Raw genomic sequence first — 13,026 nt, 5'->3', positions numbered from 1 at the left:
TAAAGTCATTTTTCAGGTATTTTTTTATTTTTGTGGTAGTTATGAGTGTTTTTGTGGTCGATTCTGGTATTTTCTTGCAAATTTGGGTATTTTTAGATTAGTTATGGGTTTAGTTAGTTAACTCTAGTATGGTTATTTAACTCTCACTTGTTGGCTAATCCTTCTGAAAAAATTTACTCAATAATTCTTGATTAATTCTAATGAATGAACTCAAAAGAATCGCTAGTGACTTCACACAAGAACTATCAAAGTAAAATCAATAAACAAATTATACACTCTGAAAGCAAATATCTTTTTCAAAGTCGGGAAACTTGTTCCTACCAGCAAGACACTTAAAGTGCCTTTTTAAAAGAAGTTTGCCAGTCCAAGTGTTTTTTCTAAAGATAATTTGAGTAAGTGAAAAAGTGATTTCAAAACATGGCTCACCTTTGGAACCTGTGCGAAACCTTAGGTGCAGAAGCTAAAATTTTAAAATTGTACTAAACTGCTGTTTGTAGAAAATGCAACACCATGAAAGAATCATCAGAATCAAATGAAATTTAATGCAGAAACGACTTGTACTGATACAAATAAATGATGAAAATTTCAAAACAAAAGAAACAAATTAAGCGTCCGAAATCAGTATTTGGTGCAGCCACCACGCGCTGCAATAAGTGCTGCTATACGACGTGGCATGGAGTCAAACAGATGTTGAATATCTGCTTGAGGAAGAGAATTCCATATCGCTTGTATGCGCAACCAAAGTTCGTCTTTGGAAACTGCAGGACGCGGATCACGAGTGAGACACCGACCAACCATATCCCACACGTGCTCAATAGGCGACATATCCGGCGAATAAGCAGGCCAAGGAAGAAGTTGCATGCGTTGTGCTGAACAGAAGTCTCTAACAGTCCGCGCAACATGTGGGCGTGCATTATCCTGCTGAAAGATAGCTCCAGGGATGCCTTGAAGGAAAGGAACGACTTCGGGCTGTAGCACTTCACGGACGTATCTGTTGCTATTGAGATTACCCTCAATTCGTATCAAATTGGATCGTCCATGATACGAAATCGCACCCCAGACCATAACTCCGGGTGTTCGACCACTATGTCGTTCAATAATACACTCAGGAAGGCAGCGTTGACCGGCATAACGTCTAACACGAACACGGCCATCATGGGTTCACAAATTGAAGCGTGATTCATCTGAAAAGACAACTTGGTGCCAATCAGCTCGCCAGTCTCTGTGCTCAAGAGCCCACTGCCGACGCAGCCGTCGATGATCCGCCGTGAGGGGAATCCTGTATAATGGCACCCTTGCACGCAATCCACGGCGCAGCAGACGAAAACGAATTGACGAAGCCGACAATTGTACACCTGTAGCAGTAGACCAATGTGCTGCCAGCTGCCTGGAGGAAGCTGTGCGATCATTCACCGCCATGCGGAGCAGGTGTCGATCATCGCGCTCTGACGTCACCTTCTGTCGTCCAGTGCCTGTTTTTCGAGTTGTTCGGTGCTCGTCGGTCCACTGCTTCCAAACTCGCATCACTGTGGAACTGTTCCGCTGCATACGAGCTGCTATTGCGCGATAGGAAAATCCTCCTTCTCGAAGGCCGATTATCCTCCCTCGTTCAAACTCCGTAAGTTGCTTGAATTTCTTATTCTTCCGTCGTGGAGGCATACTCAGGTCTCACTAAACGTTTGCCACTAACAAATAATCATAGACTATTTTCAACGTCCCGCTACAGCACTTTATTTATACGCTTTCAGCATCAATTCAGAGGGCGCTGCGCGCGCCACGCACGCGCGATGGCTCTGAAACTTTATTAATTTGCATAATATCCTATAATTGACATTTGCTGCGAATTTCATTTGATTCTGATGATTCCTTCATGGTGTTGCATTTTCTACAAACAGCAGTTTATAAAATAAATGAAATTTTGTTTTACAATTAAAAATATACGTGATATATATTAGAGATAGGTGTAAGATGCTACAGAAAAAATTCAGATACACAGACTTAATCAGAAAATTATAAAAAAATCCTTAAGGCCAAGCCACCCTTGGCTCCCCACCTTAAATTTTGATTTAATAAGTTGTTTCACTTTAATAAGTTATTAAATATGTCAAAATGCATTTTGTTTTCTATGTATATGTGTGCTTTCCTTTCATCCAATTAATCAATTTTTTTAAATAATATTTTCTCTTGAATATTCTCGCGCCACCCCTCTGGTGTGCTTGCGCCCCCCTAGGGGGACGCGCCCCACAGGTTGAGAATCGCCGCTTTAGGGTTATTTTCAAAGTAGCTGACAAGTGTGTGGGTGAATATATATATATATATACATATATATATATATTATATATATTTTGGCTTCAACTTATACATTAATTAACATTTTTAATTTCCCCCTTTCGTGGAATAGTGAGAAAGACTTTTTCCCTCAACCTATTTGATAGACCAATTATAACTATTAAGATTCCCTTTATTCCCTAAAACGAAACATTTTATGGATCTATTTTGCAAGATATTCCCTAACTTTTATTCAGAAGCACTTCGACTTTGTGTCACTTGGATGTTACTCTTCCTGAATATGTCTTAAATAATAATTAGGTATAGCCTGGTGCCTGAAACCTGCTTATTTCCTCCTCTCGGTGACGACCTGATTTATATACATTCTATAAAACTTGTATATTTAGACAAAAACAAAATAAACTAAAACCATTATTTTGGAGAACAAAAATCTGTAGCTTATGGAAAAAAACTAATTTAAGATTTGAAATCTTCACAGCCAAATCAGGTAAGATTAAGTACTTGCATAAATGCACTACTTTACCTATATCCAGGTAAGTTCGGATCGATAGAATTGAGCGTTGGAAGTTAATAACTTCTTTCTAGCTTTAAAATCAACAATTTTGAAATCATCCACTAGGAGTTTAATACTTATATAAGAATGCTGTTTTAATTAGCTATTAACTTCTTGAGCTAATTTTTACAGTTGAAAATTTTTCATGGTTAAAAAATACATCATTTCTAAAAGTTTCAAGCATGATCTTTCAAATGATGTCAACAATTTTGCCATATAAATAGTTTTAAAGAATTTACTGGTAAAAAAAAAATTGGAGATAGTGTAGAAGTGTTGGAGATAGTGTAGAAGTGTTGGAGATAGTGTAGAAGTGTTTCCATTATTTTGATCAAAACCTGTATTAATGAAATCAACTTGCTTGTTCACTTCGCTAGAAGTAGATAATTTAAGTACTGTCCTTTCAAATATGAAATTTCATTTGTTTAGGGTTTCAAAAAATGATTAATAAAATTATTCAAGAAAAGTTTTTAAGAATTAGTATAAAGAAAGCATTTTAAAAATATCAGAAAATTGAGGAGTGATAAAAAATATTTTTTTGAAATCTAGGATCCCCACAATGTTTTACAAATAAAAGAATTTTTTTCTATTAGCATCAAAAGCGTAGGGAATTTTCACGATATCAAACATTTCGTGTTATCGAAGTTCGTGATATCGAGACTTGACTGTAAATTAAAGAATTGATTATCATAAACAATTATTATCTTTTTTTTGTACTTGACAATAGTAGTTATACTTAATGGCCGAAACAAATTGACTTTAAAATACCTAAAAAATGACATCTACAACGAAAATAAAATATTTTTAAGTAAACATCCCACAAATTATTCATTTATTAAAAAATACAGTATTTTTCAATCATGCTCGATGCATTTCGCAAAACTTTGGTAAGCCAATGTAATGTGATATATCAATATATTTGAAATACAAATGGGATTTTTGAATTGTGTGAAAACATACTGAATAACAAACAAAACAATGGATTACAATAAATACAACTTAATACAAATAAACAAAATACAAGCTTATTACAAAACGCATCATTTAAGTTTATCGAGAAAAACAAATAAAATAGTAAAGCCTAGAACAAAATATAGTTTAAATGTAATGCTTAATGATACAATAAAGTTAATAACATTACCGTTAATATAATTACCGTGTCTCCAAAAAATAACCCAGGATTTGAATGACCCATGACAATCAAAAAAGTTTGAAAAAGTTAGAAAAGAATGATTTGCTGCATTCCTCTTAAAAAAACTAGAAATTTTCTTCCCAAATTTTAATATTCGTTGCAGAATTCGTTAACAGATGGTGCTGCTGACTGAGAAGATCTGTAAAAGAATTTTTTTTTAAAGTAATCACCATTTGTAGCAAAAACTTGGCGTTGTCTGAGGACAAAATTAAACAAACGTCTGGCAAATACCTTAGAATTTTCCGATAGAGTTAGCGAAAAGATGGCGCTGCTGACTGAGAAGAACTATAAAACAATGTTTTTAAAATAACTACCATTCACAGTAACGACATGGCGTTGTTGGAGAAATAAAGCAATAGATCCCGATTAATATTTGAGTTTGAATGGTTTGACAGAGTTCATGAACATTTGGCGTTGTTGACGGTGAAGAACTATAAAATAATAATTATAATTTACAGTAAAAACTTAGTGTAATCTGTGTACAAACAAACAGACACTCGTGCTAATACTATAGTTGGAATGTGGAACAGGCATTATAATGCCATCTATGGGTGAAATTTGACAATGATTATGAAACTTGATGAAAATAAATAATCTGGTTTCATTGGCAGAATGCAGCAAACTGTTCATATATATATCCCTTTCAGTTCTTTTTAAAAAATATTTTTCAATTCGTGGGTCGTTTTCGGGACTTCCGGTTTAAGTTCAAAAATTATTAATGTAAAATGGCAATGAATGGCGAATTCACACTTGTACTCCAAAACTTTTAATTCTTCTTTCCCATTCTTCAATCAAGGCACTTTTTCTTCTTGTACTACTCGTGGCTGTTTCCTAAAATAAATATATATAATTATATAATTTGAAAAAGTGCTTGGAGAGCAATCAACTGACATGAATCAGTTACAATTAAAAGCAGCGTAGGTCACATTTCTGGGGTGTTTAGACGTGGAAAAAGTCAAAAATTGGTTGGTAAGGTTTCTCACGGCTATTAAAATTTGCTTAAATTTCGGTACCATTTGAGTACCACAAGAATATTCCGGAGTTTCTCACATCTATATATACAGTAAAAGTCCTTCCAAAGGTAATTCAATGCAAAAAATAAATTGTAGTAAATATTTACTATTTTTTATATTATTTTATTTAATAACAGTCATAAAGCTTTTGAATTGTAAGGTATATAAATCTTTACATAATTTTAAAGTATTGAACTTAACATGGAAAAATACAAAATTTGCGTGAAATTGGTTGGATAGTTCCTGAGAAATCAAATTTTCAACTTACGACTTTTTTGAAATTCGATTTCTCAGAAACTATTCAACCGATTTCGCTCAAAGTTTGTATTTTTCCATGTGAAACTAGATACTTTAAAATGATTTTAAAAAAAATCGCACACCTTGCAATTCAAAATTTTTTCGACTTTTGCTAAATAAAATCATAAAAAATAATAAATATTTACTAAAACTTACTTTTTGCGTGCATTTATTTTTGGATAAACAAATTATATAATTGCCTGAAAGTTTTTTTCAATTCGTTTTAAAAGTTCTCGAGATATGGCGAAATACATAAAAAATAAAATTGAAATTAGGAGGTTCAAACTTTGGATCACTCTCTTGACCATATTTCCCAGATTGCGGCCACCATCTTAATTTTGGAGGTCAAAATCCCGGTATTCAAACGAAGAAAAAAAAGTGTGTTCATTCAGAAAAAGTATGTTTCTGTGTCTTTATTTGTAACTTAAAATATCGTCTGCACCAATTAATTAGCATATTTGAGATCACCCCCTGAAACCATTACGAGGGAGCCCTAGAACTTGAAGACCCGATCATTAGATCAAAAGTTATTCAAGGTAGTAATTTTTTTATTTTGCACACTGAACATTAACGTTTGTGAAAATATCATAGCTATGAAGGAACCGTTAGAAACTAATGAAATTAATTCAACTTATTACTAATATAACATAATTAATATAACATATTACATAGTAGTATTACTAATAAACATGCGCACTTGAAAATTAAATAAACTGTTAGCTAAAACAATTAACGTGATTCCACTCCCGAAATAATTTTTTTTTCCATGCTATGCTACGCTTTTGCAGTAAGGCAAATGTATGTATATCTATATATTTATAAATATATATTAAAAATATTGAGTTACAGCACTCTAATAATGAAGGACACAATTCTTGGTTTGAATTTTGTTATTTATTAAGTTTGCATTTGAGAATCATTCGCCTCTTGTGACACTAAACTGCTATGCATACCTGTAATTAAGCTATTAAGTTACCTGATTATTTTCATTTCTTTATACTTTAATTTCGTTATTAAGTATGTATTAGTGACTTGTACTTATGACCAAGTTCTTAACATGCAAGGTTATTTCCTTTTCTTTAGGTTTTAGATTTCGTTACTTATTATGCATTTGAGGCTCTTACTTGGACAATGACATATGCACCACTAAGTTTTCAAAATTAATTTTCTTCATAGGTTTGGATTTTGCTATTTATTAAGTATGCATTTGAGACTCCTAACTTGCCAGAGACATATACGCCACTAGGTTTGCAAAATTAGTTCATTTTTTACAGGAATAGATTTCGTTATTTCATATTATTTATTTATTTATTTTTGTAGTTCTGGATATTGTTAGTAAGTATGTATTTGAAATTCTTTCTATAAAGATCCCAATTATTAATCTTGGATTATTATTTCTCAACATAGAAAATTATTAATTTTCAAATATTATGCTTGGCTCTTTGATTCTTAAGTTTGAATTTTGTTACCAGATATGCATTTTAGACTTTTTTTAATTAATATGCTTGCTTTGATTGGTAGGTACTTTATTTACGTTGCACTAGAGCTGCACAATAGGCTATTGGTGATGGTTTGGGAAGCATTCCTAAGGATGATCCGAAGACATGCCATCGCAATTTTGATCCTCTGAAGAGGGGATGGCTCCCCTTTTTTGGTAGCCCGACAACCACCTCGAAATCTAGCACTTTACGGTAGAACAGTTTACGAGGACCAATACCTCGCACCCTCGGTCCCTACGCAGGCTGATCAAAGTGGTCACTCACCCGCTTACTGACCGCAGCCAGTAATGCTTGACTTCGGTGTTCTACTGGGAACTGTGTCCTTACGATCGGTTCAGTACTGGACTTGCTTTGCAATCCAATTTTAAAAAACATGAATTAATAGATGTTACATGAATCTAAAGTAAAACGTAATAAATTTTATTGTTCACTTATTTGGCAGTTATAAGTGTTAGTGTTTGTAAATATCAGCTGATGGAATCAATATTATACCTGCTTATTAAGTATAATTTGGTCCTAAGGAGAGAAAGAATAATTAAAGAACTAATCTACCTCTTTTTCATTTTCGGGAGAAATTTTTCCCTCCTCTGAAATATCTGAACTTGAACATATATCCTTCGATGTTTCTGACGAGGAGTCACAATTCGCTCCATTTAATAGTTGAGCTCTTTCTTTTCTGAAAAACATAATGGATTTGTTAGTATACTCAACCCATTTGAACGGCTTCTTTTTTTTTAAAGAGAAAAAAGTTATAAGATTATTGAGATGTTTTTTTTTTTTTTTTTAACATACACAAGATATTTCTGAATACTATATATTAATAGTATTAAGAGCTTAAATTTGGACGTTTTTCTTGACTATTTAAAGTGGAGATTAAGAGTTGTAATGTATGCATTACAACTCTTCTTACATCATTTTAAAGAATTTTCTTACATCATTTTAAAGAATATAATATGGCAAAATACAAAGTTTGAGCGAAATCGGTTGAAAACTTCCTGAGAAAATTCAATTTCTCAGGAACTTTTCAACCGATTTTGCTCAAATTTTTGGTCAAATTTGAGGTCAGCCTCTCGGGTCATTAAGATTGAGTCCTAGAAAGAAAGGGTCTGTTCATTAGATCAAAAGATATTCAGGGTGATCCGTAATTTGTTTGGTGCGTTGTGCATTTTTTAGTTGGTAGTTGAAAGATTTCTTATAATAATTGATATCAAAACTCTTTTTATCGAGAATTTTATTTCTTGAATGTTTAAGGCGACAAAGGGCTTTCAAATTTTTTTTTTGAAATTATAAAGGGATTTGCTTGAAATTTTCAGGATACATTTATATTGCTAAAAACAACTTTTATACAAAATTTCAAAAAAATATTTCAAAATTTAAGAAATTAAAAAATTTAAATTTTTAAATTTTTTATGTTTTTTTATATTACTCCTCGCGTCTGAAATTTTGTCAAAATGACAAAATTCTTTTAAAATATTGCATATTAGGTAATATTGAAAAAATTGTTGGAAGTACTTTTTTTATTTTTTATTATAGAAACAAATAACATTAAAAAAACAGTAAAAAACCTACATTTTTAGGAAAAAATCAGGATACCTCTATAAAATATCATGTATAAAAAAAAATACTATTCACTTAATTCAAAAAACTTTTCCAACAAAATGTTAATAATATTCATAAATATATAGCATTAAATTCTCAGGTCAATAGAATGAAAATTCATTACGCTGGAACAGTTTGAAAATTGTAATTTTCTCAAAAAAGACATTTTGAGAAAAATGACTTTTAGTACTTATTCATTGCAAATTTTACATCTGAACAAATATTTCTTGTTTTTAATATAAATACCTATAAATATTGTCTAATGAACTAGTTTAATAATTATATACTTTAAATTTTTTTTAAAAAATTAACAAAATATTTATCTAATTTTAAATTAATTTTAAACTAAACTAATTTTAACAGTTACCTGCAGACAAAAAAAGGTAAAAATAGGGGCGTGGTCAAAACTGAAATGGTCATAACTTCATCAATTTTGCTCTTATTCCAGAAATTTTTTTTAAAAAAATGTTCAGTTGAATGCCTAAATTTCAGAAATATAAAATGTAAAATATCGATTTTTTGACAAATTTTTGCCTCTTTGAAAGTCCCTTGTCACCTTAAAGTAATAGCAAATATTACTTTTTGCTATTTCTTTTTAATATAATAAAATTGATTTACAATGATTTGGTTATATCGATGCACAAACAATTAAAACAAATATACAAGTATACAAGCATTGTAAGTTGCAATTTCTGTCTCGATAACTATGTAAATATTGCCTCAATGTCCTTAAAAAACTTCAATAGGGCCACCAAAATAAGTCAAAGTACGATCTTTTAATAAATTTATGACCCCCACTCTATGCATCAGATTGTAAAGTCTATACATCATCTCTATGCACTTATGCAAAGAGAACATATTTGTATGAGAAATGGGCCTACCAGATTTTTAAAATTTAAAGTGGTATCTTTCATTAACATAAATTTACTATCACTATAAGAAATCTGTAATTACTGACATGTTCACAGTAGTGCTACACCTATGTGCACACATTAACACCGTGGTAAATTCCTTTAAATTGATTATTGGTTAATTGAAAAAAAACGATAAATCAAATGTGATTAGTAAAATGTTTAATAAACCTATTTATTCATAACATGATATCTCTTATTGTTAGAAACGATGAATAAAAATAATTTAAAGTAGCAGTTAAAGTTAAAAACTAAATAAAAAAATTTGTACCATAAAATCCTTGTTTTTTAGTTTGCTAATTAACAATCTAGTATTTCGTTTTTTTACTACATTAAAAGTGTAACACTTTATTGCTATTCTGCCAAAATTTATATAAGATAATTAACTGATAAATAACAAAAATATTCCATTTGTCCACTCTTGTCCCATGTGTTCCTATGTATGTAATATATAGAGACACATGTATAATTCACATATGGAGACAAATGTAGTATATATAGAAATGGAACCCTTTCTCTTATATGTAATACAACTTTCAAAATGACAGTAAAGTTATTAGATTGACTTATTTTTTTTAAAAAATAGTCCATAGTCCCGAATTTTCTGTATCACGAAATTTCAATTGTCTCCTTTTGAGCTCGTAATATCGAGGTTTGACTATATTTCCTTTAAAGGAGATATTTTCAAACATATAAATGAATTACAAATTTCACAACAAACTCACAGTTCTTTTATCATTTCATTGTAATTCATCCGAAAAAAAATTGTAAAGATAACTTTGAGCACATTGAGTGTCAACTTAGATATAAAAGTTGCATTTCAAAATCTGACCTAGGCCTATTTTTTTTTCAAGTTTGAATGAAAAAATATAAAGTTTTTAAAGAAACTGATACATAAAAGAATCAGTGTCTGTAAAACAATCTCTTTTGAAGAAAGAAGAGACTTTTGTTTATTGCTTTGCGTGAGTAATTACTATGAAATGCAGACATTGCCTAAGGATAACTGATGACCTTTTCTTTCTTCTCAATTAGAAGAGTGTTTGGAAATCAAATGAAGCGCGAGAAATTTCTACATTTTTCAACATGATAAAAAAGATGTGCAAAGGTGCTTTTCCAAGCTCTTTCGTCAAAGAAAATATAGTTTAAAAAAAAGTCACAGTTTAAGAGGACAATATACCGTAGGAGAAAAATTTCATGTCAAATTCTGTTACACTTCTATTGCTACTTTTTTAATTTAAAGTTAAGAGCAGTGGTTCACAATTTATTTTCGGAACCCTAAATGGTTCTTTTGACAGAGTCTCGGAATTATATTATATATATATATATATATATATATATATATATATATATATATATATATATATATATATATATATATGTAACATAAAAAGCTTCAATTAATCTTTTTATGTTAGTTTCTTTGTTATAAAACTTCATCCTAATTAACTATTCTAATCGAAATACTTTCTCACACTTTTAAAAGCCACATCCTGTTCTTAAATCTATTTTTGGCTATGTATGCATTTAATTAAAAGCAGGACAGTTTTCCCTTTCCTCTCTGTGGGAAACGCTCTATCTATTTCATAAACCAATAGTAACTACTAAGATTTCCCTCTTTCCCTAAATTAAGACATTTTACGGATTTTACTTTGCAAGCTTTTCCCTAATATATAACCAAGGAGCGCAACTTTTCATGTTCACTTTTACACACTCTCACGACTGCTCTGTCCTAATAATTAATAAATAAATTTTGTACCCTCCTTCCCGACCTAAGACCTGTTTTAATCCTTCCACTCGGCAACAACGTTATATATATATATATATATATATATATATATATATATATATATATATATATATATATATATATATATATATATATATATGTAATCAATGGCGGCAGCTGTGAGTATACTAACCAATTGAAAAAAAGACTACTAATAATTTTGATAATATTTAATGCGAAGAATGAAATATATGAATTTCTGTACGCACATGCTGAAATTCAATATCATAAGCTGAATTACGCTTTTCATGAAAGAACTGTTGCAAACGTTGACAATCGTTATCAATGTGTAACATAATTATTTATTCTTAAACCTGGTTATATTATTTTGAATTGAAAAGATCTATGAAATATACTAATTTAATTTTTTATCAATGCATATTTTTCATAATTTATTCAATAAATTTTTATTGAAAAGAAATAAATTTTTTTGCTTGATTTTTTCGTTGTCATTATACATTTACAATTTCATAAGAACAACTAAAATATTAAAATTACGAAGCATTAGTTGGATGTAACTATATGATCATTACTGGTTAAAATCAAAATCCTAATCCTAGGAACTGCTGTGATTTTACCACGTAATACAAATTGGGTATCACTGATTTAGAGAAATGATAGTTTAAGTAAAAGTTTCATGAAGTTTCAAATGCACAAAGTGATTTTTCAAAATATCAAAACGCAAACGAATAATTACAGAATTACTTCCCCACTATATGTTATTCTAAGTTCACCTATAATAATATGTCTGCATTTCAATATTTTGAAAAAGTTTTACAGCATTTGTAACTTCATACTTTACTCTAGCTTTGCCTGAACTCATTATTTGTGTACTTAAACATTAAAATTACTAACGTAAAGGAAGGCAAATTTGAGATAGAGGGTTTTTCCTGTGGTATAGTGTCCTCTTAACAGTTTAACCCTTTTAGAACATTAGAACGTAGCTCAAATCTCAGTGCGCTTGTGGGATTTTTGAGACATATAATGGGGTAATATGTGAAGTGGGAGTGGAATTGGGGGGAGAGGGGGTCCCAAGTACCAAATAGTAAGGTCATGAGTGGGAAACCAGTCGGTTGAACATATGATGCAATCAATTGAAAATTAAACATAATTGAGATTAAACTAAATTAGAATATAATAATATTTACAGGGGTCAGAATAAAATTAATATTTACACTGGTTTTATAAAATAGAAAATAATAGAGAAAATATATACTACTATTTACATATTTACACGAGATTGACAAAAATCTATCAAAGACAAAGGAAAAGTTATATAAGCGATAGATAGTCAGACAATTACCTTGTCTGCTACTGTGTTATAGTGATGACCAGGGCGTCCTGGTAATACTACTCGTTTCTGGGTAGCTCATCACTCTTAAGTTACCAATCATCGTTCCTACGGCTGCGGCCCATTTGGGATGATCGCATACCGCGGCGTCGATGAATCACCGTGTATTAAACTGGTGGCTCAGTTAACTCAACAAAATGATTCAAATTAATAAAATCATGTTTTAAATTAACAAAAATAAGTAAAAACGAATATACAATATCAAAATACTTATTAAAAACTACTATGCACTTAATTTCATCGCTTTGCATTTTTTAGAAAAATTTCTTAAAATTATAAATTTTTTTTTCTTATCTAATATAGAAGCGTTTATTTTCCGTCATTTTTAAAGGTATAGTTTAGTCAAATGGTACTCTATCACCAAAAGTTTGTTTAATAATAATTTTAAAAAAAATCATGAAGAAAAATTTCACAAATTCAACCCAAGAAATATAATATCTATGTAGGTAACCTACTTGTGTATGTACAAAAATACATGCATAGGAAAGCATGCATCCACCTACATGCAATGTAGGTGTGTACATACAATGTACGAATAC

At 30.6% G+C, this 13,026-nt stretch overlaps 1 protein-coding gene across 1 annotated transcript in view; it reads right to left on the bottom strand.

Annotated features, from left to right (window-relative positions):
* Window positions 1–3,648: 3,648 nt before the first annotated feature.
* The window catches only part of LOC107442105 (uncharacterized), a 44,472-nt gene continuing 35,094 nt past the window's right edge, over window positions 3,649–13,026 (bottom strand). The window contains exons 3-4 of the mRNA XM_016055576.4: window positions 7,393–7,516; window positions 3,649–4,862 (exon numbers count right to left, since the gene is read on the bottom strand). Of these exons, the coding sequence (XP_015911062.1) occupies window positions 4,776–4,862; window positions 7,393–7,516 (211 nt within the window). The 3' untranslated portion in view covers window positions 3,649–4,775. The remainder of the gene's footprint in view (window positions 4,863–7,392; window positions 7,517–13,026) is intronic.

This window comes from Parasteatoda tepidariorum, chromosome 12, assembly GCF_982258835.1.
Source record: "Parasteatoda tepidariorum strain Cologne lab strain chromosome 12, Ptep-v5.0, whole genome shotgun sequence".
Lineage (NCBI taxonomy): Eukaryota > Metazoa > Arthropoda > Arachnida > Araneae > Theridiidae > Parasteatoda > Parasteatoda tepidariorum.
Note: the sequence above shows the minus strand (reverse complement) of the source record. Positions and strands in the feature narration are given on the sequence as shown.